The 27,594-nt window shown below is 43.6% G+C and overlaps 1 protein-coding gene across 7 annotated transcripts in view; it reads right to left on the bottom strand.

Annotated features, from left to right (window-relative positions):
* The window catches only part of LOC109907761 (IQ motif and SEC7 domain-containing protein 1), a 182,339-nt gene that overhangs the window by 29,392 nt on the left and 125,353 nt on the right, over positions 1–27,594 (bottom strand). Inside the window, exon 1 of one of the 7 annotated variants that reach the window (XM_020505949.2) lies at positions 16,949–17,132. The exons of 5 other annotated variants lie outside the window; for them this stretch is intronic. In XM_020505949.2, coding sequence (XP_020361538.2) covers positions 16,949–16,962 — 14 coding nt within the window. In that variant the 5' untranslated portion in view covers positions 16,963–17,132. Of the gene's footprint in view, positions 1–6,113; positions 6,445–16,948; positions 17,133–27,594 lie in introns of those variants that run through there. One more of the 7 variants, XM_020505946.2, reaches the window with a different exon arrangement.

The following is a 27,594-nucleotide window of genomic DNA, read 5'->3' as shown; positions in this document are numbered from 1 at the left end:
TTGCGTGAGTATTGTGTGCCAAATAGTTGCGGTTAGATTACAATATAATCTGACCATTTAAAACAGTGTAAACACTAAATAAGTGGACCAGTGAGTCTGTTCTAACTGAAAAAAATATATATATAAAGCCTTTATTACAGCAGACTAAAAACAGCAAAACAAATGCTTGATTGCATTTCAAAGCATTAAGGTCTCGTATGCTGTGTGATGGCATGAACGAATGAATGATTGATACAGTATATACAGTATATATATTGAAATATAGGCCTAAGTCAGTTACAGTATAAAGACTAAACAGGATGCGCTCTTAGGCCTACAGCTCGATGTTGGTTATACAAGGCTGCTATACAAAGCCTACTAATGATAATGACCTGACTTATTATTATAATGATGACCATAATAATAATTGTAATAACAAAAAGAAGGAGATCAAGAAAAAGGAGGGTATAGGAGCGAGAGCTGCGTGCATATTATGTGTGACAAACAAGTTCTGTTAGATTACAATATTATTTTTTCTGCCTGTTTGGAACAGTGTAAACACTAAATCAATTATAAGTAATACCAGTCCGTTGTAACGAAAACATTTTGTAAAGCCTTTATTACAGCATAGTAAAGACAAAAAACTGCCAAATCTGGGAAATTGTTTATCTGCCATTTTGCCATTGCACGAGGCTTGGTGCTCACGGAATTAGTAGGCAATTAAACAAACACTCAACAGAAACAGGCAACAGAAAAAAGATCTGTCTTATTTCTGTAAATGTATATGGATGATTTATAAAAAGTCAGGCACATTTAACAGATACGCTATTGATAATAGACATAATTAAGTTTCTCTTCAATGTTCTTAGACAATTAGGCTAAGGGCTGTTTCCTAATTTCTGCTGCTGCTGCCTCCCACGCATTGATTCAATCCTAATATGCTGGTTAACTTTGCTATTATGCACATTAATATGCTGGTTAACTTTGCTATCATGCACATTAATATGCTGGTTAACTTTGCTATCATGCACATAGCAAACATAGGGAAAGGCACCAATTCTACAGCCCACTGAATATTATGTTTCAGAACCGCATTTAACACGGGAGAAAGTGCATTTGTTATAAAATAATATTAGATTCATTAGTGTTACACAATTATTTCGACATAATATAACCATATATAATTTCAGTTGCCTGAAATCATCCCTGTGGCCTCTGCAATGGATTAGTCCACTGAGACAGGCGCGAATAAGACAGGCGTGTTGTGCACCATGAAAAAAACTAGTCTCAGTTGTTCAACAGCCTATAGACCATACAATTGACCCGGTGACTAAATGGGGTCAGCCATAGTATGTATCATGTTGTTTATACGTTGTCTGCATTTACAATTTAAGCCCAGCAAAAATAATTGTCCCTTAGGGGATAAATAGGCTATACCTTTTATTAAGTTGAACTGAATGTTGGGAGTTGACTGAATTGAATGTATAATTAACTCATTGTCACAGCAAGACAAATACTGTAAGACATAAATCGTAGTTATACTCCATCCACTTCTTTCCCACCAATTTTTCAATAGACTATATCGGAGCACATTCCTGTGACAGTTTAAGTGGATGACATTAAGACCCCCTTTCTCGCCAACTCCGTTCTTTCGGGTTGAGACACAGAGGGTTTACACAAAGGCATACCTTGACAGTAAGCGAATGCTAACCACCTCCCTTGGAACATTAGATATACACATAGTGTACGGTATCTAGAACATTTAGATCTGCGGACAGCTAGCTACAGCACCAATACACACAGAGGCCCATTTACTGCATGCAGCACCAACACAAACCCAGTGTGACAGAGTGAAATCACACTTCTTGCATAATCGCCGCGGGGACGAGTGTCCCCGACCATCTGTCATGGCAAACTGTGTGACGATGCATCCTTCCCTGGCGTGAGAGGCAAGCGCACCTAGCACGCTGCCACAGTACCACCAGAGACCAGCGATAACAATGCTTTATATTCATTTCAGGGGAATATCTGAAGTGATGGTTTATTTGGCATAACCGACTACACCGAACCGAATAGACATAGCTTTTACATCTGAATTGCTTGCTGCTTGGGGTTTTAGGGTGGGTCTCTGTATAAGCACTTTGTGACAGCTGCTGACGTAGAAAGGGCTTCATAAATACATTTGATCATAAAGGCCCTGAACCGTGTTGTAGTGAACCTCTTGCTGTATGATGTTGGCTGTGTTTTTCACATAAACAAAGACTTTATTTTTCCTGATCTTGTATGAAATAATCTTTCCTACAGAGATTTAGAACCTGTTTTCTTTAAGCTAGTGTAAGAGCTTTCGTGGGTTTGTTCTTCATTGTGTCAGGCCATGTAAGATAGTAGCTAAGTGGACGTGGTTGCTTTACAGTGCACGATTCCCTCTCCTCTACTGCGCTGGCCCTTTCCATGGAATACTGAAGTCACTCACCAGCATTCTTTACCTCACCCTCTCCTTCTCCACTTCTCCAGCTCCATCCATCACCCATTCTCCCTCTGCTTTCATGTCTCCCACTTCAGCCACCAAAATGGTGTAATGTCAGTAAGAAGAGAAAGAAGGCGAGAGAAATAGACTCCAAGGGATGTCCTGCTGTTCTCTTCAAGGCCAGCCTCACTTCTCCTCTGTCAGGTCAGTTGTTCATGACGGCGGGAAAAGAACCGGGGGAAAAAAACGGAAGGAAGAAACAGCAGTGTGTTAGTGAGCAGATGTTTCATTTTGCAGTGAAGGGTGAAAAGAAGGGAGCGAGAGGTGGAGAGGAGAAAGCAGGGCTTCAATGACGTCGCCCCAGGAGAGCTTTTAAGGAACAACACATCTACAGACTCCACTTGGTTATTTGAGTTATGACTACAAATCCCACTGTCCTTCTCAGCCAATCAGATACAATGGGGATTAACAAATCACCAAAAAGAAAGGTAAACCAGTGGCAAGGTATTGAATAAAGTAATATAAGAAACACCACCCCCCAAAAAAAGAGATTCAAATTGCTTTCCCCACCACTTTAAATAAAGTTTGACTTGTCTTTTAAGATATTAGCAAACTAAGATCCTCCTGCCAGACATAAAGCCTCCTCGCTCGCTGCCTGGTCTGGAAGGACTGGTGGAGTGTGTCAACTCAGCTGGTAGGGATTTTCAGTTGGGGGCCCAGAGGTGGGTCTTCCCTCTCTCCCTCCCGTCCTGGTAAACATGCATAGGCCTCAGCGTATTCCATCACACAGTCCAGAGGGAGAAGAATCCCCGCCATCCTGGAAAAGAGGAGTCCCATCTGCGGAGGTTCTGGGAATAGCGGACTGCTATTATGTGCAGGTTGGAGGTTTTGGCGCAAGACGAGTTCCAGTGTAGCACTCACCCTTTCAACACAATTGATTCCCATTCAAAACCCTATTTTCCCTAACCCTAAATCCAGCCCTCAACCTAACTTTAAGCACAACATCTAACCTTAAACTTTAACCCCTAATCCAAATTCTAACCTTATAAACCCCCTAGAAATAGCCTTGTGGGGAGACCCCACTGGGGACTAACAAAGGGTCCCCAGTTGGTCAAATGTTTGTTAGTTTACTATTCTTGTATAGTTAAACACGTCCACACACACACACCTTATTCCTTCATTCATGTGTGACAGTCTGCGTTTTCTCATCAACTGTGAAATATGTTTAGCTTGCTGTATGGCAGAATGTCACTCCCTTTCTCATTTAGCCTTTGGTCCTCTAAAAGAAACAATGAGGGGAAAAAAATCTCACCATAAGTCAGTTGAATCAATTATTAACTTAACATGGCATTACAGTCCCTAACCCACACCCATCACCCTAACACCACAAGGAGTGAGTCCTCTCCAGTAGGCCACCAGCACATGTTCTCCAAACACAAAAACCCCAGATGTTTTCTCTCTCTACCGCCAGCCGGTAACTCAGAGAGCTCATAAATATGCAAACAGTGGTCGACAAAGACGCAGATGTGTAGGAATGTTTCGGAGGTCAAAGTTCAAGCAGACAACACAGCAACCATCTAATGTAGTGCAAGCGCAGTGTTAGGAAGAAGAAAAAAACCAATGCTGTCTGAACAACACTGCTTTCAGGTCCAAGAATCATGTTAGTGGATCTTTAATAAATAACTAACAAAGGAGAGCTAGTATACAGAAGCAGATTGGAATTTACAGTGTAGTACAGTTGGAAACTGGCTAGCTGTGCCGGATCATTAGGAGTTTCCGGTAGACGTTATGTAGTCGACATCATCACAGTCGTGATTACAAACTCCTGTAATTTTGACTTCTCAATTTTAAACTACTGTTAACTAATTCAGTCTCAGTGGTTGTGCTAGCAGGAAAGTTGGCACACGCTCTCAGGAGCAAGGAATGACTGTCTAGACAGAACACCAGTTCCACGTAGTCTCTGGGTCAAACGGTCTCATCTGGCCTGCAGAAACATTGATACACACACCGCAATTCTGTTGCAACGCCTATTTTGCCATTGTCTAGCAATGAATCATGCTTCTACTGTAAATAGTTTTAGCCTGGAATCATCACTGTGGAGCTTACTGTATGTCTAAGCCTCCCACTGCCACTTTGACCTACATCAAGCTCCGCAAAAGTCAGATGAAATGTCGGTCTGAGCCACTGTTATTAATGGCTATGACAGGTTCAATGCAGTCATCCCTAACCATCCACAAATGTACAGCACAGAGATGCTAATACTACTGTGAGGGACAAAAAATCAATTCCAATTGCATTCGTCAACTACACAGTTTACAGCAGGTATAAAAGTAGCAGCAAAACACTTGTGTGCTAGCTCTCTCAACGTTGAGGTAAAATAACCCAACTCAATAAAAAAATTGTTTTTATTTTTATTTTTTAAGTACCTTCCCTTGCGATGGTCACCCATGTCCATCAGTGTTGCTAAACCCACCTCTGCGAAATAGGCACTTGGTATTAACATCACAAGGTGCTATTATACAAATGACTGTGTACAGGCACATACGGTGGGTGGTACAATCATATATATTAGTCATGCGAGCCCCATTCCTTCATCACTGTGAACCATTATTTTTCTTGTCCATGCATTACTTTCCATTGTAAGTGAATAAGTCCAGCGTTCCGCACCAATGACTCTCACCTGATTGATTCACTGATTATGGGGTTGATTAACGAAGCACATTATTCATATTATTAAGAAATCCACTCTGTATTAAACCAACAGTCCGATGTTAACCGGCACAGCAGGAATGCAGTAAAAAAACAAGAGACCCTTTTTGAAAGAGTGTCGACTTGGCTCGCCGGTGGCGTGTCACCCACAGACCACTCACTCAGTCACTCTGGCAGTCATCCACAAAGCAAAAAGCACTGCCCATATAGGCTGCTACAGTCCAGTCCTTACCCCACCAACACACAGGCCCAGTCAGACCTGGTGCTGGCTGGCTTCTGTCTGAACCTGAGCCTGCCAGTTGTCATGTGCCTCTCTAGTGGCTAACCAGCCAGGCTGTCATTCTCTCAGTAATTAATAATTAAATGAGCCGCCTTGCCACACTCAGCACCTGCCCTTGACGATCCAGCCATTACAGGACAGCAATGGAATGATCCTCGACACATGAGGATGGACAGACATACAGTGCACATGCATGTCAGTTGCACTGGCACTATACTGTAGCAGTATTGCTGTAACACATTCAGTAAAACTATCATTATTCTATTCAGGTATGCAAAGATGCCAAGTGAGAGTGGTCTATTTTGATAAAAGAAGAGCAGATATCAAAACGGCACACACCGACATCATCTGCATGCAATTCCATTAAGTGGGAGCACAGAATTCATTAGCGTGACCCTGCCATCACTACTGTAAGATATCTACCGTGGCTCATGTAATGTGGATATGCTATGCACGTCACTAGAATAGCACTCTGTTCACACACACACACACACACACACACACACACACACACACACACACACACACACACACACACACACACACACACACACACACACACTTCTGTTTATGAAGCATTTTCCCCCTATCGCAAGTCATGATAACCTTACCCAGTGACAAAGTGTACAGACGAACAGCTCAGACAGTACACCCACCCACCATACCACCCTGCCTTACCAGCTGTCCAGCTCCAGCTCCAGTAAGGACTGGGTCTTCTCGGAGTTACAGTGCAAACACCACATTTTGGCTAGCAGACGCAAGACGAGGCATTACCAGCCCACTCTACCAGTCCCCATTACTGCCTACGGATCCCTCTCAGATGGACACAGTCCCATCGCTTAGCTCTCTGGGTGTAGCTTCACGTTAGCAGCAAATATTCCCATTGCTTGGCCTTCCCAAGACAGCTCCCTATGGATGTATGGCAGGCAGGTGGCTAGCAGGGACTGCTAAGTGGCAGTCAGTATAGCCACTGATGGAGCTCGCACTCTCTCTCTCTGTCTCCCTCTCCCTCTCTCTCCCTCCCTGTGTGGGCTGTTTTCACTGGCCTGTTAGCAGTATGGAGGGGGGCGGGAGTAGGGAAGGGGGTGTGCTCTGTAGCTAGGCAGAGGAAAGGGGATGGAATTCCTCCGGCAGCACGCTAATGGCATAAGGGGAAAATACAAATTACCCTGGGACCAAGGAGGATAGAAGAAGTCATTCAGTCATGCTATCTGAGGGAGTAAAAAAAAATTAACACTTGAAAGAGGCTGGGATGGAGGGAGAGAGGATGGGCCAATAGGGGGAATGAGCAAGGGGCAGAGAGAGTAGGGCTGAAGTAGGGAGAGATGGTAGAGAGAAAGGGAGAGAGATGGTAGAGAGAGAGAAGTGAAAGAAGTTAGTCCGCGGTCAGCCCAGTGGAGGAATGTAAGTGGGAAGAGAGGAGCTGGCCGACACAGAGAGAGAGCAAGCAGTGGAAGCACCTCTATTCATAGAGCCTTTCAGGGTCCAGCAGAATGTTGGGATATATACAACAAGAGGGAAAAGAGGGAGAGAGGGCTTTCTTAGTATGAATTTAGCAGCCCTCCTCTCTCTATACATCCCTAATGCAATCCTAACTGCAATCCCATAGGACATAAGAGCTAGTGTACAGTCCGCTAGCCTTTCTGTATCTATACCCCTCTTTATTTCTCTATTTCTGTCTTCAACCCTCTCTCATCCCCTATTCTTTTCATCTTCCTGTTTTATAAGATCTCTCTTCGGCATTCTTTGTAACGTCTGTATTCAGTTCTCTCATGCTCTATCATGGATGGAAGATAATGGAGCAGCACATAGAATGTCTCCCATTGCACCATAATGGCTTAGTTAACCAAGTGTGTCAGTCAGACATGAGCTGCAGCAATACGATTACCTGCTCGAGGTGCTGTGCTCTCTAGTCTCTTTAGGATTGACTGGACAGGGCCAGAGAACAATTACCCCTCTGAGAGAACGGGTTGGGGCACATGGGGGGACTAGTCCAAACTGCACCCCCAGTCAGGGATATTTGGGGGGGGGGGGGGATAATGACAACAGGTTCCTGGAAAAATTGGAAGAATGGTTCCCAGATGGGTCAGGTTTACTGGGGACACCAATCTCTGACGCGCCTGTCTCAGGAGGAAGGTGGTGATGTCCTCTAATTACAAGCCTGGATCCTGGGCCTCCCCGTGGAGAACATTTTTGCTTCCTTTGGCCCCTTTTCCCATCTGGGACATCAAACAGAAGATTGAGAGAGAGAGACACAGAGAGGAATGGAGTCAGAGACCAACAACAGAGAGAGAGAGAAATAGAAGGAAGCACACAAGGAACAAAATGTGAATATTTTACCGGGTGTCTGTGAGCTGAGCGTCGGGTGCGGAAGATAAAGGTTATAGAGACATCAGACGTCTGTGCCGCTGCAGCAGGAGGAAGGCAGACTGACTGAGGATCTATTTCAGATGGAGATGACTGAGACCCAGACCCTAGTGCTGCTGTACAGCTGTCGACACATTGCACAGCAGCAGAGACTCGACTCGATTTACAGGAATCACCTGTCACGCAGTCTTTCCACTGTTTAGTGAAGTCCCGTTTAGTTCCGGCCGACAGTAAACAAAAACACCCACACCAAGTAGAAAAACGGTCTCAAAAACCCGCAACATCTTAACACGTCCTTCCATCAAATTTAAAGGCTCATTATTTTGCAATTCAGATGAGTTAGGAAACCTGAGGGGACAGCATCTTAGCGTTCACCAGCAATTTCAAATGAGTCCCGATGAGTCCTGAATATTATCAAAGCCCCGTGGGCTGCGACAGCAGTCAAAGCTTTGTTGTTTCATCACAAGGGATGAATGAATAAACTCTATCCCTGCTGACATTTGTTTCGAAACAAGACCTGAATAGATATGAGTGGAGGATTTCATTACAGTCTGGTACAGTGTTGAGATATGCAGCTGTGTAATCAAAGGGCACCTCGATTCGTTTGCAATGATTACAAGGTCTGGAGAATATCACTTTTCTTATGGTCGATTAACATTTCTGAGTTTTACACGCAAGTACAGGCTAATTGTATCTGTGTAAGGAAGACGTACGGTTTGAAGAAAAGCTTGTGATGTCTGTCACCAAGTAACCTGGAGATCAGGATTTTCTCAGTATTTGGCTAGAGATCAACAATCGATTCTTTGGACCTCTATTATTTCTCGTTTAGATTAATGATCTGCATAAAAAAAATATCCTGTTTTCTGATGACCAGAGTATTTTTCTCCACAGCACACACACATCCTAGCACCGTTAAACTTGGGTACAAGAAAAGTCTGGATTTCTTTAAACACTGAACACACCCTCTGTATCTACATCCTCCATCTCGCTCTCGTTCTCTCTCTGTATACAGTATGTGTGGAAAACCTTCTATATCCCCTCTGCCCTATCCAAGCGTCTGCACGGTTCTTTCCATGGGAATGATGTCATGGTTGGGAATTCCAACAGGAGGCCCTTTCTTTGCTCATAAAAACCCCTATTTTCCCCCAACTCACTGCACATGGCCTCCCTGCATTTCAGCTCATACTCCATCACCCTCTCCTGTCCCCTTTTTCCTTGCCTCGGGAAGAGCCATAGTAGATCGGGGACATCTCCACTACATGGCATATACGTTTTAGCTTCACAGATCATTTCCATATTTCAGTCTAGCAAGAAAAGCACTTCATGAAGAATATTGAGTTATGAAAGTTTTACATTCAGAAAAGGAAGCGAAAATATGAATGAAAATGGAAAACGGGCATCTGCTACAGTACTGCAGATTCCTAAGACCTCAAGTGTTTTTCCATTGAAGCGATAGCTAGTTTCCTGGAGACGCACTCACAATAATAATAAAAAAAATATTGTATATGAAAGAGTTGTGCTGTGCAACGCTGTCTACATGATGTCATGCACCATTTATCATATCTGCTTTTGCAAGCCAAAGCCGGTAAGCGCTGCACCAGAAATGGAAAAGAAAACGAAAAGTCGGGCTCTCGGCCCGGTCTGGAAGCAATTAGATTGGCGATGTCATTGTTTGATACTGTGGCGGTTTAACAGAGAAGTAGGGGGCCGGGATATTTGGAGTGAATTGTAAGCAACCCGTTAAAAGTAAAAACGAACACAGTTTTACCATTAACTCTTGGGGGGGGGGGGGAATTCCTGTGCCGAACGGGGAGCTAGAAACAAATGTATAAATGGGCTGGACTGACAGTAATGAAAGGATATGAGGCGTTGCTCATCAGATCAAATTCTGGCTGGCAGCAAAGCTGGAACAGATGTGTTGCCTCTGGGATCCTCAAGGAACCATCAAAGATCATCAGACATCGACTAGTGATGTCGACTGAAGAACGTGTCTCTACATCCGTTAGTAATGCCTGAGCTCTCTAAGTTTAGAATAGGGGGAATTTGTCTGTCATGTTGTATAGTACCAAAGAATGGAGACAGTATACTGTATACGTGAAAGTAAGCTAAATATATGGGCTGCTTTTCTTCCTTCCGTCTCTCACTGCAGCAAAACAACAATTAGCTTGCATCAATTAACCCTCCTGTTGTGTTCATTTCATGTTAATTCATTCTGTGTTACTAGTCCAAAATGACCACCCCATTATAGCAGATTATAAATCCATAATAATACATACAGTATATTATCAGCTAATAGTGTTAGATCTTTTTATCAACTTAAGTTCTTAAGTTTTGAACTTCTATTTGCTATTTATGGCCTGTAGGTCTCATTGACCTGAGCTTATACAACTCGTTTTTGAGTACAAAAAAGCATCATGTATGGACTATTTTGACTATAACAAATACTCAGATGAAACATATTGTGTTGATGCGAATCACCCATTATGTGAAATGTCTGGAGTGACATAGTAGCACGAAGAATTGCCCAACCAGACTCTGCATCCCATAAACTGGTGGTAGATTAGTTTCTGGATCTGTACACACCAGCCAAAAACAAGAGACCCACGTCTACTTGGACGTGTCTGGTCTACCCCCTTCCAGTTGTCATTGTAAACGCGTCTCCCCTCAAGTTGGTCAAGTTTATCACTATAGTTTCGATTGACAGTTTGAAGCAGGATTTTATGTCATCAACTCTGGATATGTCGTATCTCGTTGGTCCTGGGGTCATCCTGGTAACATTTTCAGCCGACAGCCGACCTCTCCTCTCATGTGGGGATGAAGACCAGGACAAATTCCCATTCTTTGATCGGAATGTAACAACAGCCTTAGTCTTCCTCATCACTGGATTGTTCCACATCGGTTGACTCTTGTCCTGAATCATGTTCTGTGTTGTCTTCAACTTCTGACACTTCCTCCTCTAACGTATCTTCACTGTTAGGCCAGGAAACTATCTCCTCACTAGTGTCATGATCAAAGATATGATCAAGAGCCTCACATACAGTGTATCGTTTGGTCATTGTGCTGCCACAGAATGAATTGTGAGCAAGGCCTCAAAAAAGCTTTATATACCAGAGCTGCGAGAAAAGTTCTACATATTATTGAAACAATGTTGCGATTGTTTGTGAGAATGCCAACAGGTGCGGTTCCCGTGTGGGAAATATAAGTAAGTGTGTGTGTGTATAAATATATGTGTGTGCGCGCGCTCAAACCCACATGCTTGTGGGGGTCTGGGAGAGGAAGTGTGTCTTATCTGATGAATGGGCATGTGCATGAACTCAATTTTATACACTAATTGTAGTCTCACCAATTCACCGGGAACACCGCAGGTGTACAAAAGTTAAACAAAATACCAAAATGTCATGAAAATCATCTAAATGTATTTTGTGTGTTCAGATGCCCTGTGTGGACAAAGACATGGAATCTTAATGACAATCAGATTAAATTAACTACATTTTCCAGTTTGACTGGAACACAACAGGAGGGTTAAGGGCCGCAGGGAGTTAAGGTGATCTTTAAAAAAAAATGTTTACACACAATTAACTACGCAGTATTGAGCTGCTGCACCAAGCCCCCTCCATGTTCAATTATTAGTGAATAAGCTTGACGAACTCAGAGCGAGGATCTCCTTCCAGAGGGACATCATATTCTTCAACATACTCTGGCTTTCCTCCGACATCCAAACGTATTATATACAACAAAACGGATTATATACAAGGCGGAGGGCTCTGCTTTATGACCAATAAGTGGTGTGAAGGGGGAAACGTACAGGAATTTGCGAGCTTCTGCTCTCCCAACTTGGAATACTTGGTCATCAAATGTCGCCCTTTTCACCATCCGAGAGAGTTCTCAATTACCACCATGCCATTATACATCCCGCCCCACACCAAAAATGCTCTCAAAGATCTTCATTGGACCCTGAACAAACTGGAGACCGCGTACCAGGAGGCAGCGTTCATTGCCACGTGGGACAATGGTGCTCCCAAATTACTATCAACACATTTTCAGACCAACTCATGCAGATTCTACGCTGGACCACAGCTACACGTCTTTTTGACACGAGTATAAGGCCATATCCCGTCCTACTCATGGCAAATCTGACCATGACTCTATTTTGCTCCTCCCCACCTACAAATAAAGACTCCAGAGGGATGTTTCAGTGGTCAGGTCTGTACCACGCTGGTCTGACCAATCAGAACCCATGCTTCAAAACTGTTTAGATCACGTGGCAGCCTTGTCAGGAAAATGAAGGAGTATAGTTAAACAGTACAAATAGAACCTACGCAGATCGATGAATCAATCAATTAAATGTATTTATAAAGCCCTTCTTACATCAGCTGATGTCAAAGTACTGTACAGAAACCCAGCCTAAAACCCAAAACAGCAAGCAATGCAGGTGTAGAAGCATGAAGATGGCGAGAAACAAGTATAGGGACAAAGTGGAGGAGCAAATCAGCGGGTCAGATACAAGCGTATGTGCCAGGGGCTTCTAATGATCACGGATTATAAAAAGAACGCCAGTCACATTCTGGACAGCAACGCAGCCCTACAGGATGAGTTAACACCTTTTTCTCAAAATTCCAGCAAACTACTCTGAGCTGCCGAGGAGAGCCCCCGAGGACAAGGAGGGCTATGCCCTTACGTTCTTCATGGAGGATGTACAGTTGAAGTCAGAAGTTTACATACACTTAGGTTGGAGTCATTAAAACTCGTTTTTCAATCGCTCCACAAATTTCTTGTTAACAAACTATAGTTTAGGCAAGTCGGTTAGGACATCTACTTTGTGCATGACACAAGTAATTTTTCCAACAATTGTTTACAGACAGATTATTTCACTGTATCACAATTCCAGTGGGTCAGACGTTTACATACACTAAGTTGACTGTGCCTTTAAACAGCTTGGAAAATTCCAGAAAATGATGTCATGGCTTTAGAAACTTCTGATAGGCTAATTGACATAATTTGAGTCAATTGGAGGTGTACCTGTGGATGTATTTCAAGGCCTACCTTCAAATTCAGTGCCTCTTTGCTTGACATCATGGGAAGATCAAACGAAATCACAACAACAGCAAAGGATCTTGTGAAGATACTGGAGGAAATGGGTACAAAAGTATCTATATCCACAGTAAAAACGAGTCCTATATCGACATAACCTGAAAGGCCGCTCAACAAGGAAGAAGCCCACTGCTCCAAAACCGCCATATAAAACCCAGACTACAGTTTGCAACTGCACATGGGGACAAAGATGGCACTTTTTGGAGAAATGTCCTCTGGTCTGATGAAACAAAAATAAAACTGTTTGGCCAAAATGACCATCGTTATGTTTGGAGGAAAAAGTGTGAGGCTTTGTGAAGTGTGAAGCCGAAGAACACCATCCCAACTGTGAAGCATGAGGATGGCAGCATCATGTTGTGGGGGTGCTTTGCTGCAGGAGGGACTGGTGCACTTCACAAAATAGATGGCATCATGGGGGGGGAAATTATGTGGATATATTGAAGCAACATCTCAAGACATCAGGAAGTTAAATCTTAGTCGCAAATGGGTCTTCCAAATGGACAATGACCCCAAGCATACTTCCAAAGGCAAAATGGCTTAAGGACAACAAAGTCAAGGTATTGCAGTGGCCATCACAAAGCCCTGACCTCAATCCTAAGGAAAATTTGTGGGTAGAACTGAAAAAGTATGTGCGAGCAGGGAGGCCTACAAACCTGACTGAGTTACACCAGCTCTGTCAGGAGGAATGGGCCAAAATTCTCAAAACTTATTGTGGGAAGCTTGTGGAAGGCCACCTGCAAAGTTTAACCCAAGTTACACAATTTTAAGGCAATGCTACCAAATACTAATTGAGTGTATGTAAACCTCTGACCCACTGGGAATGTGATGAAAGAAATAAAAGCTGGAATAAATCATGCTCTCTACTATTATTCTGACATTTCACCTTCTTAAAATAAAGTGATGATCCTAACTGACCTAAGACAGGGAATTTTTACTAGTATTAAATGTCAGGAATTGTGAAAACCTAAGTTTAAGTGTATTTGGCTGAGGTGTATGTAAACTTTTCAACTGTATGTAAGTAATTCAAACAGCTAGCTGTTGTGTTTTCAGACATTTTCAATATCTCTCTCAATATTATCCCAACCTGCTTCAAGATGTCCACAAAGACCACATCACCACACCCCAGCTCCATCAAGTTCGCTGACGACACGACAGTAGTAGACCTAATTACCAACATCGACGAGACGGTCTAAGGCGAGGAGGTAGGCACTTTGGCGGTGTGTTGCCAGGTAAACAACCTCTCCCTCAACGTCAGCAAAACAAAGGAGCTGATTGTGGACTTGAACTAGGCTGGGTCCACCCCCATCCTCATCAACGGAGCTGAAATGGTCAAACCACATGGACAATGTGGTGAAGAAGAAGGCACGACAGCAACTCTTCAACCTCAGGAGGCTGATTAAATTTGGCCTGTCCCCGAGGGCCCTCGCAGTGTTCTACAGGAGCACCATCGAGAGCCTACTGACTGGCTACATCACAGCCTGGATGGCATCTCCACTGCCGCTGACCACAAGGCACTAAGGAGGTGACAGCCAAACGCACCATTAGGTGCACACGGCCTGTCCACCAGGACACCTACAGCACCAGGCGTTGCCCTTAAAATGTCATCGAAAAAATGTGTACCATTGGATATTTTCCCCCTTCCGATCTCTACAACCTACTCAACATTATAAAAGTGAAAGAACATTTTCCAAATGAATAAGAAATAAGCATGTATTGATTGCGTATGTCTTTACACCCCAGAGTTAACACTCGGTGGAAGCACCTTTGGCAGCCATTACAGCTGTGAATCATTTTGATTTAAGATTGTATCAAAAAAAATTAAAACATGTTCCCTGTGTCATTGGGAACAGACTGGAGCTGTGTTTGACCATGAATACATGTTTTCCCTCCAGTCCTCTTTACCAGGTCTCATATTTCACAGTAGTCTCTTCAAGCCCCGCCCCTGTACAGAACCATGCTTCAGCACAGTGCTGCTGTGCTAAAAATAGAGCCATGTGAGAATGGAGGTGACACTGTGGTAAACACACTGTCAGGGAAATTAACAATTCACCACCACCTCTACTCAGAGAATGCTGGTACTTGTTTTTTTTATTAACCTTTATTTAACTAGGCAAGTCAGTTAAGAACAAATTCTTATTTGCAATGAGAATTTAACTGCCTTGGTCAGAGGCAGAACGACAGATTTCTACCTAGTAGAAGAATGTTTTTTGTCTAATGCTCAGTGATGAAATTCCATTGAAATGGACCTACTTGTAGGGCACAACAAGGAGATATGACACATTACTAGGCTCTATTAGAGTATTGCCATTACAGTTAAGAGTATCCCTAATGGTCGGCCATTACATACAGAACTGTGCTCAGATTACCCCCAACGTGAGTGACCACGGAGAATATAAATACACAGAATGGCAACTGGAGTGCATGACACAGAATTATCCCTAACCACTTGCGCAGGGACAGATATGTTTTCATTGCCCTAATGGCTAAATTAGGATTGGGGTAGAGTAATCGGATCCTAGATCCGTGGTTAAGGGCTAGCTACACAGAGTGCATGCCACTTTGATGGGGGTGGGGCCCGCCAGTTGTCCATCCCTGGTCCAGAGTGATAGGGCCACCTGCTGGCCAGATATGTTATTGCAGCAATTTCTGTTATCTTCCTATCATTTTTTATTTATGTATTTTACCTTTATTTAACTAGGCAAGTCAGTTAAGAACAAATTCTTATTTACAATGACGCCCTACCAAAAGGCAAAAGGTATCCTACAGGGACGGGGCCTGGGATTAAAAATAAATACAATATAAATATAGAACAAAACACACATCACAACAAGAGAGGCAACACATCACTACATGAAGAGGCCTAATACAACAACATAGCAAGGCAGTGCATAGAGGCATAGTAAGTGCATAGAGGCATATGTATAAACAGCCACACACACAGCGACCCTGAGGGAGAGCTGAGCTATGATCATGAAGTCATAGGACAAGGAGGTCAGACATCTCTGTGACAATGGCGGGAGGAGGGAGGGAGGGTGGAATCAAGGAGATGGAGTTATTCAAAGATCCACAGGATGGAATAAGACACTGACCTGCTTTTGCTCGTGAGTTAAGACGGTTGGTGGCGCACCATTCTATTTGAAGCAGTGCATAGAGGCGTTTGTGTCATGCGGCATGTTAAGACGGTCAATTGACTTATAGTTCACAGAATGCTTGATGCTTATTTCAAAATAAATACATGTTGAATTTCATCAAAACACCAAAGCAGTATGTGGCAGGCCTGCACGGTTTCAATTTCTAAACATGATCAAACTGTGTCTCGTCGTTTTCTGCTACCGGAAAAATAGAAGTACAGTTGCATTATTACTGTATGTCACAACAATAAAACATCTGCAGGAAATTTCAAACACTTCTAATCTACTGGATAAAACGGAGAACTCCCTAACTCTCCTTCAGCATCCAAACATTGTGGGACCCTTAGAACCCAACTACAGCTTTGAGTTGACATCTGCTTCCTGGTCAAACTGCACCATGGTGACCAATCCATCATCAGACAGACTCCCCGTCCGTAAAGCGAAGGCCAAACGTTGTAAAAAGACACCTCCCTCGGCTCTCCTTCCTTTGTCTGTTTCCTAAATGGATTTTCAACGGCTTTGATATATCAGAGGGTAAAAACTGTCTGCTTCTGACGGTCCCAGAAATAGATTGAAACCTGATATCTGTCCTCCAAGCGCAAACTGTGTGAGTAGAAAAGCTCTTGATATAATAACTGGCCTGTGTTTGTTTTGGGCCATCGACAAGCACGCCTGTCTATGCAATCAAATTAGAGACACAAAAGCTAAGTGAAATCGAATGATGCAGTTGATTTGTGCAAATTGACTGTACGACCCACAATAACAGCTTTTGTCGGTTTAATCTGCCTGCACTATTGGTTAATCGCATCAGTGATCAGATTTTTTTGTTGTTGAAGTATGTCCGCACCATGTAAGTATTACAAGGAGGTGGAAAAGAGTAAGCGAGAAAGAGAGCCCCCCTCACATTCCCCCTCACTCACTCACCTTCCAAACCACATCCAGCTAATCACTTCTCCAGACCTTCCCTCTGTGTTGTGTCTCCTGTTCTCTCCCTCTCCTGCTCTCTGTAGCCTGCTCCCTTAGCCCTGGGCTTCTGCTGGAGGTCTTCTAGATCTGCTATCCCACTGTGTGCTCCCCTGCGCTACCCTGGCAGTGACCACAGTGTCTCTGTAACATCCCAGCCCCCTGGCCAGAGACACTGGGGCTATTGAGCCCTAGAGGAGCACCTCCCTGTCCGGCCGTCTGCACTGGCGCTGACCATTGTTTGTGTTGGCACAGGGCATAAAGCAAGCCTTTCTCATGCCGCCCGCTGCATCATACATTTTCCATGTTTGATTAGGGGAAAATACAGACAGAGAAAAACAGGGCCTGCCCTGTAGCGAGGCTAGAGGATGTGTCATACTGTCAAAAACCTGCGCCAAATAATATACTGTATATTACACAGGTTTCTTTAAGAGAAAGAAATGACACAGATAAAGTTGACACAGGCAAAGGTTGAGTGTATGAGAGCTGTGCGGAATTACTTTTTAATTTCGCTCTCCTACTTTGTGCTCCTTCTGAAAGTGAGAACACTGATGATATTTCACATTAACAACCTCCTCATTTGGCTGTAGACAGTAGTACAATATTTCATTTCCCATAAAGTTGTTTTTGGAGAAAGCGCTTTGTATTAAATGATTTAGGCTGCAGCCACAGGGCTCGTCAAGTTAATGACCGAGAAGGTGATTAGCACTGAGACTGAGTGACATAATCACTTAATGTCGTGCAAAGGATGGGAAGGCTGAGATAAGGAACACTATATCACAGTGATTTTGGGATGTACAGTTAGATCTCAACTTGAAGAAAAAGGGAAAATCTTCCACACAATATTAACCTTGCCTGCCAGGCTTCTAGGTCATCCTATAGTGCCGTTGGACACACAGCTGTTAAAAGAGACTCATACAAGCCACAGAGCGTTGCTGTTCAAATCCCAGAGCCAGTTAACCCTAATTGCTCCTGTAAATCGCCCTGGATTAAAGTGTTGAATGTATGAGTGGGGATCCCAAAAGGTGTCCAGCAGGCCCTCATATAATGATACTGTAACAAACACTAGAGTAGTATGTAACTAAACTATAGACTTAAGGACAGGCTTCCATTGGACAGCCAGATAGCTATAGTTTGACCCCTGAAAGCAGTGTGTTGGTGTTTGGGGAAACTGCAATGTCAGGTCCTCAAAATTTGTTAACGAATGGAAATCCTGCCCAGTTTCTAGCGTCTTCTCTTTTCTAAAACTCTGCAAATCTGAGTGGAAAACAACAACCAAATCCAAACCCCTATCACACAACGTACCTCTGAAAACTGTCAGCGTAGGCCTATCAGTTTACCTATCAGTTTAATGGTAACCTGGGACGTTGACATTTTTTTTTTCAACTGCAAATGGACCTGGATCATTAGTATTTAAATATTAACTAAAAATGTTTGCTTGAAAGCATCTCAACAATGAAGGGGAAATTAGGAGATACATTATTAATTACTTTTGTCCCTAGCCTCTGCTGAAATTCCTCCATTTGTCATTTGTAAAGCCTTGGGTCTGTCGTAGGTAGCAATGGACACAGAATATAGGTCACTAGGTAAAACAACATGGATACAAAGTGTCCTTTTGGGGGGGGGGGGGGGGGGGCGACACGGACGACACGGACGACAATACTTAATCTGGGCAACTAAGATTTAACCAGTCATATGTTTTATTATTTTGCTCTCACTAAATGCTCCCCCCCCTCCCCCTATGTGAATATGAGCAACTAAGCAAACTTTTCTGCAGGTCACAAGTGTCAAGAAATGTATTCACGTCGACACATTCCAGTGGAACCAGATATCCTGAGTGTGCACATTCCATTCATACTTCATTTCCAGCAAGTCCTGGAAGTGTGCAAGTCAGCACATCTACTGTCTCTCCATATTCACAAAAACCCTCCAAGCTGACAGGAAGGATAGCCCTCTTTTTATAAGTTTGTGAGAACTGCATGGCAAAACCCGTGCCATGCCACAGGCAGGGAGTGGCAATGAATATAATCAATGAATTATAAAGCACCACGTTTTATGTTTCGGCAGCCCTGACACCTCAGTTTGAGATAGTGCCAAGGTATTCACTAGAAGGGGGGATAGTCCTATGCAGGACACATGGATTCATTTACAATTACCAACAACAAAGACACAGGACTAACTTTGTTTTGTGTCCATTAAATCCATTCAGAGCCACAATCTCCTGGATCTCATCAGACATCCTATTGAAAGTCGATAGGGATGGAAGCCATTTGTTTGGAATGGAGCGAGAAAAACCACACAACATTCACACACCCACAATACATCAACACACAGCTCAGCTCACAACACTCCAACCCCAATTAGGTCCTGCAGAATTAATCACAAAAATTACAGTCATTACGGAGAAATGGATTATAATCTGTCCGCTGTCTCGGCCTTATCCTGGGCAGTGTGATATATGCTCCATAAGGCTTACTGCTTTAATGACGGCATGACATCCCTGGTCTTGGTGGGTGGCAGAGTCTATTGACCCGTAGCCCCTAAATGACTCATTAGGAGCTCCTATGCCCAGTTCTCCCAGCCTACAGGATAACCCGAGGATAATACTCAGGTCAGTTCAAGGTTAGCGGGCCTCATCCGCAGTCTGAATGACCCCTGCTCCCAAGTGGCGCAGCGGTCTAAGGCACTATATCTCAGTGCAAGAGGAGTCACTGCAGTCCCTGCTTTGAATCCAGGCTGCATCACATCCGGCTGTGATTGGGAGTCCCATAGGGCGGCGCACAATTGGCCCAGCATCGTCCGGGTTTGGCCGTCATTGTAAATAAGAATTGGTTCTTAACCGACTTGCCTAGTTAAATAAAGGTTCAATTAAACATTTTAAAAAAACTAACAGACCAGAGTCCAGGGATACACAGCTGTCAATCAACTGGAGGAGTTGAGGGATCAGTTTGGCTCCTTCAACTGGGGTAGAGATGGATAGGTGTGAAGGATGTACAGTGAATGAATTGAATCATAAGAGGCTTTTCATTATTTTAAATGTACTTACAGTTAAAGTTAGCCTCGTACGAACCATCCTGATCTCGTACGAACCATCCTGATCTCGTACGAACCATCCTGATCTCGTGAGGGCACATTCTGTTTCGCTACAGAATGTGAGCTCGCAAGATCAAGATGGTTCGTACGAGATCAGGATGGTTCGTACGAGGCTAACTTTAACTGTGAGTACATTAAAAATAATCAACCAGTCTCTTAAGTTAAAGTGGCTACTACTATACAACCCAAACTGAATTCGGTCATCAAAGATACTCAGTCATTCTAATCCAATGACCTTCTTCCAAAACTGTGATACCACACAAAATAGCACCAGACACTCCTAAATGTAATCTGTGAGTGACATAAACCAACAGTGGCCTTTTCAGAGAGTGTTTTCTCTAATGGCGAAGTCCGTTTTCTCACAATGTACAACCTTAGTATCTACTGTGGAAACAGAGATTACATTACTTTCTTCATGACACTTTCCCCTTTATCTCCTTGTCCTTGTCAAACACTTGTTATTCTCCTGTCTTAGATTTCTTGTTAGTTTTGAAACAAAGGATGGGCTGTTCGGACTTAGGGAGAGGCAGTCCAAATCAAAAAGGTGTTGGGTTTGTGCCAAAAGGATCCGCTTCAACCTTCGGAAGTGTAAGTCCTGTTTTAGATAGGAAGGTCTCCAATTGGAAATACACCTCACCCAGTGCATTTTTAGATTCCTCTTTTTGTAAAAAAAAAAAAATAGAAAGAGTCTGATACCCTCAAAAACAGATGTTTACTCTCTCCATGGCGATGCTAGCCAGAGCTAAAGGAGAGGAGAAACTAAGCTGGTACACAGAAACCACACAGGCACAGCTCGGGTGTGCTTTCACACCAGCCTCCCTGACAACCAGGATATTACCCTTTCCAATCCACACACGTGTACTATAGACGCATAGCAGAACCACAGAGCTGAGAGCCCAGTCTTTACTGCCAGGAGAGCTGAACGGGAGGGCCAGTGTGAGGGTGACAAGTCCGCTTTATCGGTCTGGAGGTTAAGTACGTTAACATTGACTTGTGCAGTCACAAGGTTAAGTTAAGTTGTTTTAAGCAGAGGGTTGATCTTGAGGTATAAATCATATTTTATAGAGGCAGCAACAGAGTATCCCTGCTCGCTTCACGACACCATGCTGAATACAGAGCAGAGAACAGTGTTGTGCACTGTCATTTCCAACATCTTTATTTAGTGGTACATTTTAGTCAGTGCATAAACATACAATGGAATGTGGAGAAAACACCTGGGATTCAGAACTCTGTGAATTCTGACTAATGATCCTGAGGGGAAGTCCATGTTTCATTACGATCTCTAGCAGAAAAACAAAAGACAACAAAACAACAAAGAATGTCTTGATGGGATAGAGCGAGAGAGAGCAAGATCGAGTGAGAGAACGAGGGAGGAGGGGTGGCTATTAAGGGAGGGAAGTACACAACGCGGCATGGAAACAACCCATGCATACAGTACTGTAGTTTCCCCCAACCTCCATTCTGCCATACGACTGAGAGAGAGAGAGACCAGTCACAGCTCTGTCTATTTAATTTGCTCTGGTAAAACCATCCATTTTGTAAACAGCTCTAATGACTGCAGATCAGTAGTTCTGAGTGAACGGCGAAAAACAGGCAGGGGTCTGTTATAACCAACACTGCCTCGCTTGCATCGGCAGGAACAATTGAGGAAGAATCGATGTGCAGTCAGAGGGTCCCATCCTGTCCGCTACAGGTTTAATTGAAAATATGCTAATAGGGTGCTGCCGGGTGCTGATCAAGATGAATCACCCTGGAGCTCTGCAGTGAGTCAGAGGGGAGAGCTGGGCTGGCTGGGGAGACATGGCTGCTCTGCTCCACCATAGACAGGACAGGAAGGAAGATCCAGCATAGATAGGACAGGAGGGAACAACAATTGGTCTACAGCAGGGATGGGAAATTTTGATAGGGGTGGGGGCCACAAAAAAAAAACTGAACTCACGAGGGGCCACAGTGTCTCGCAAAGAGAACGACAGTAAATCGTTACGAAGAAATGAAGGTCAGTCAATCCGGAACATTTCTAAAACTTTGAAAGTTTCTTCAAGTGCAGTCGCAAAAACCATCAAGAGCTATAATGAAACAGGCTCTCATGAGGACCGCCACAGGAATGGAAGACCCAGAGTTCTCTGCTTTACAGAGTTCAAGTAACAGACACATCTCAACATCAACTGTTCAGAGGAGACTGTGTGAATCAGGCAAAGAAAACACTACTAAAGGACACCAATAAGAAGAAGAGACTTGCTTTGGCCAAGAAACATGAGCAATGGACATTAGACCGGTGGAAATCTGTCCTTTGGTCTGATAATTTCAAAATCGAGATTTTTGGTTCTAACCGCTGTGTCTATGTGAGACGCAGAGTAGGTGAACGGATGATCTCTGCATGTGTGGTTCCCACCGTGAAGCATGGGGGAGGTGGTGTTATGGTGTGGGGGTGCTTTGCTGGTGACACTGTCTGTGATTTATTTAGAATTCAAGGCACACAACCAGCATGGCTACCACAGCATTCTGCAGCGATACGCATCCAACCTGGTTTGCGCTTAGTGGGACTATCATTTGTTATTCAACAGGACAATGACCCAACACACCTCCAGGCTGTGTAAGGGCTATTTGACCAAGGAGGAGAGTGATGGAGTGCTGCATCAGATGACCTGGCCTCCACAATCACCCGACCTCAACCCAATTGAGATGGTTTGGGATGAGTTGGACCGCAGAGTGAAGGAAAAGCAGCCAAGTGCTCAGCATGTGGGAACTGTTGGAAAAGCATTCAAGGTGAAGCTGGTTGAGAGAATGCCAAGAGTGTGCAAAGCTGTCAGAGGCAAAGGGTGGCTACTTTGAATAATATTTAGATTTGTTTAACACTTTTTTTGTTACTACATGATTCCTTATGTGTTATTTCATAGTTTTGATATCTTCACTACTATTCCACAATGTAGAAAAAAAGTACAAATAAAGAAAAACCCTTCAATGAGTAGCTGTGTCCAAACTTTTGACTGGTACTGTATATACATACACACAGTGGCAAGAAAAGGTATGTGAACCCTTTGGAATGACCTGCATTCCTACATAAATGAGTCATACAATTCAATCTGATCTTCATCTTAATCACAAAAATAGACAAACACAGTGTGCTTAAACTAATAACACAACTTATTGTATTTTTCTTGTCTATATTGAATACATAATTTAAACATTCACAGTGTAGGTTGGAAAAAGTATGTGAACCCCTAGGCTAATTACTTTTTCAAAAGCTAATTGGAGTCAGGAGTCTACTAACCTAGAGTCCAATCAATGAGACGAGATTAGAGATGTGGGTTAGAGCTGCCCTGCCCTATTAAAAAAAACCACTATTCACAAGAAGCATTGAACGATGTGAACCATGCCCGGAACAAAATAGACCTCAAAAGACCTAAGATTAAAAATTGTTGACTTGCATAAAGCTGGAAAAGGTTACAAAAGTATTTCGAAAAGCCTTGATGTTCATCAGTCCACAGTAAGACAAGTTGTCTATAAATGGAGAAAGTTCAGCACTGTTGCTACTCTCCCTAGGAGTGGCCGTCCTGCAGAGTTGACTGCAAGAGCACAGCGCAGAATGCTCAATGAGCTTAAGAAGAATCCTAGAGTGTCAGCTAAAGACTTACATAAATCTGTGGAACATAAAATCTGTGGAACGTAATCTGTGGAACGTAAAACACTAAACAAGAATGGTGTTCATGGGAGGACACCACGGAAGAAACCATTGCTGTCTGAAGTTCGCAAAAGATGTTCCACAGCGCTTCTGGCAAAATATTCTGTGGACAGATTGAACTAAAGTTGAGTTGTTTGGAAGGAACACAACACTATGTGTGGAGAAAAAAAAGGCACAGCACACCAACATAAAAACCTCATCCCAACTGTAAAGTATGGTGGAGGGAGGATCATGGTTTGGGGCTGCTTTGCTGCCTCAGGGCCTGGATGGCTTCCTATCATCGAAAGAACAATGAATTCCCAAGTTCATCAAGATGTTTTGCAGGAGAATGTTAGGCTATCTGTCCACCAATTGAAGCACAACAGAAGTTGGGTGATGCAACAGGACAACGACCCAAAACACAGAAGTAAATCAACAACAGAATTGTTTCAACAGAAGAAAATATGACTTCTGGAGTGGCCCAGTCAGAATCCTGACCTCAACCCGATTTAAAATGCTGTAGCATGACCGAGAGCGGTTCACACCAGACATCCTAAGAATATTGCTGAACTGAAAGAGTTTTGTCAAATTCCTACTGACCGTTGTACAGGTCTGATCCGCAACTACAGGAAAAAGTTTGGTTGAGTTTATTTCTGCCAAAGGAGGGTCAACCAGTTATTAAATCCAAGGGTTCACATACTTTCCCCACCCTACACTGTGAATGTTTACACGGTGTGTTCAATAAAAACATGAATTGTTTGTGTGTTATTAGTTTAAGCAGGCTGTGTGTCTATTGTTGTGACTTAGACGAAGATCAGATCAAATGTTATGACCAATTCATGCAGAAATCCAGGTAATTCCAAAAGTTCATATACTTTTTCTTTCCACTGTATATCGCATTTATTTTTGGGGGGTGAAATTGGTCCACCGGCCAACAAAAGGGGTAGGGGGGGGGGGGGGGGGGGAGTTGCCTGCCGGCCACCAGTTGCCCTTACCTGGTCTACAGAGAGAGAGACCGCAAAGGAGAGAATAGCCACAGATCTACAGGGCCAAACATGTCCTCACAAACCATCTCTGTTCAGACAAGAACACACACTTATGTTAAATAAACGTATGCACATACACACAAAACTTCTCTCTCCCTCTATATTTTTCTCCCCCTCTCTTCTCTACCTCCAGGGGACATGCATCAGCGTGACCATGACATCAGACTACAGAGCAGAGAAGTGGAGCCGGCACTCCGGCGTACCGTTCGATCCATTGACATGGCAGCCTCTGCTCTCAGCTGCAGCTCTGGATCCATTGTCTGCATCCCTCCTCACTGCCACACGCGGACTTAGTCAGCACAACAACACCGCTTGTACCCCACTACTGCAGCCAGGTAGGTACTGCAAGCAACCATCAAACACACACTGACAGCAACAGACAGACATGTGCCCACCTACCTGAGCCTTCATATATCTGCCACCTCTGTGTCGAGTGTCGAGGAGACAGAGAGAGTTCAGGTGGAGCTGAGAGCCCCTGCACTATAAGGCAGGCTCGTTGATCTACGTAGAGCTGAGGTCGATAAACAAGCTGCTAAGCTAGCAGAGGAGAGTTGGATAGAGGTGGGATATAGTGCTGTAGTGTAGGCTGCCTGGGGTTAAGAGACATGGAGCACCAGGCAGGAACCTCTATCGGACTGATTTATTCTTTAGTCATCAGCACATTCCCTTGAATGTCAATGAAAAGGAGAGTCTCTCCCTGCGCCCTCCCCCTAACCGCTCTCGCTCTCTCAGCTGCTCTGTCAATCTTGCCTTCTCTCTCTTTCTCAGTCTACTTTCATACCATCTTTCTCTCATACACTCAGCTGTTTTCTCTCTCCCCCTTCATCCCTCTCTCTCTTTCAGTGCATTTATTCAGCTGTGGCATTGATCTCGGGCACATTGGGGACGTGTCTGTCCAGAATCAGTTTGTTGCAACGCTGTTTCCATGCCTCTCTCGCGCTCTTTCTCCACTACACATGACAGGACCAGAGGGGAAATCTGATCTTTGTCAGACAACACTCTGAAACAACTGTATTATAAATTTATACTGACTGAATCTGGACTGACTCCTCATACTAAATAATGTATTGCAATCTATATTGGCTTGTAAAATAAGCATTATATTTCAATCTTAACTGGTTTGACTCAAACCACTTCTGTAGCGTATGAATGGAAAGGAAAAACTAATCCCTGCATGCGATTGTATAATCTGAAACGGAAACCATGGACATCGCTAGCGGAAAACGTTGTCAGTATCATCCGGCTTCCAGGGAACCTCCACCTCCCCGTCTTTCCTCTGGGCCTTGTGTCCTGTACAGGCCTCACTAAAGCTCCCTAGCCCAGTCCTCTGACTCTATGCTGGGCCAAAGACCACAACACTGTGTCTGTCAGCACCTTGTGGAGCACAATAGAAACAGCTCTCTCCATGGAAGGCTCCGTTAGTCCAGATTCCAGTTACCACAGGATTTACCTATTGTAAAATAGCTGTGCTGTAAAAAAAAATGTTTTATTTTTATTTGTATGAAGCAATCTTGGAAACCCAGAACCAAATGTTGCGTAACTGCGTCAGCTACTAGATACATGTCATGTATGTCTGTCCACGTGAGATTAGTATATATGAATAAATCAATCAATCGAATGGCTCTAAACTCATCTACGTCAATTTCAACCCAGCATTAACCTGGGTCTAGTACATCATATTCATATCATATTTCTTCCAACACTGCTGCCTTACAGTATAATGCTGCGGTTTTTCTCCTTCTGCTCCCAGCAGGCAACCCCCACTTTCTCTGAACAATAATAAGTAAACGTTAGTTATAGATCTCTATAGAGACAAGCAGTAATCAGATGGAGGAACCGCTGGAGAGACGCCAGGTAGAGAGAGCGAGCGAGCAAGAGAGAGAGAGACAGAGAGAGACAGGGGGATAGGGGAGAGTAGAGAGCTGAAGAATACTCTGAGGGAATACACACAAGCCAACGGCTCCCCGCATCCCCTCATCTCTTATTTCTCTGTCCTCAAATGGTTAACAGAGTGGAATACTTGTCTAGTTGTTTGTTAGGGTAAAGACATCCCACATCCTTTCATTTCTCAGGTCTCTGCCCTTGGGGAGTTCACAGTGGCATACTTGTCATCTCGTTTTTTTGTAGTTGTCTGGGAGTTAGTTAGTTTATCTGTCTTGTTAGTTAGCCAAGACAGATAAAGGGCTGTGCATCTCTCCTTCACTTACTACAACTAAACACCAAAGCAACTGTATGGGTGGAGACTTAAGAGCTACTGTATGAAGGGGACTTGGTTTGGGAACATTTTAAGCTGTGGATGGGGACTCTTTCTCTTTGGATGGGGACTCTCTCCTCTTTCGTAAAAATGTTCTCACCAACAGATGGAGCCAGTGCACAGCAATTCAGTACCAAAACCATTCAGTGATTTCATTTGACAAGTGAGTGAGTGAAAATAGCGACTGCACTTAATGAAGGAGAATGTGAGCGAGAAAGAGAAGATGGAGAATATATATAGTGTGTTTGGGGATGAGCAGGAGTGAGCGGAGGAATAAGATTCTCTCTCTGGGGAGCTCATTTGGGGATTGTGAAGCTGACAGTAACAGTACTGTATAGAGAGAAATGGTTTGATTTCCAAGTCCAATACCAAGACAGGGGAATGAGAGACAGAATGACATGTTTCTGAGCCAATTACGGTCTCTGACTGAAATATTTGGCAATGAATCCCAATACAGTTGTTAAAGATCTTTCTTTAGTGTCATTTTGATGACAGAGAGCAAATGGAGTAAGTCCCCATTATACTTAACTACGATGACAGAAACATCCATAAC

Source organism: Oncorhynchus kisutch, linkage group LG17, assembly GCF_002021735.2.
Source record: "Oncorhynchus kisutch isolate 150728-3 linkage group LG17, Okis_V2, whole genome shotgun sequence".
Taxonomy (NCBI): Eukaryota; Metazoa; Chordata; class Actinopteri; order Salmoniformes; family Salmonidae; genus Oncorhynchus; species Oncorhynchus kisutch.
Note: the sequence above shows the minus strand (reverse complement) of the source record. Positions and strands in the feature narration are given on the sequence as shown.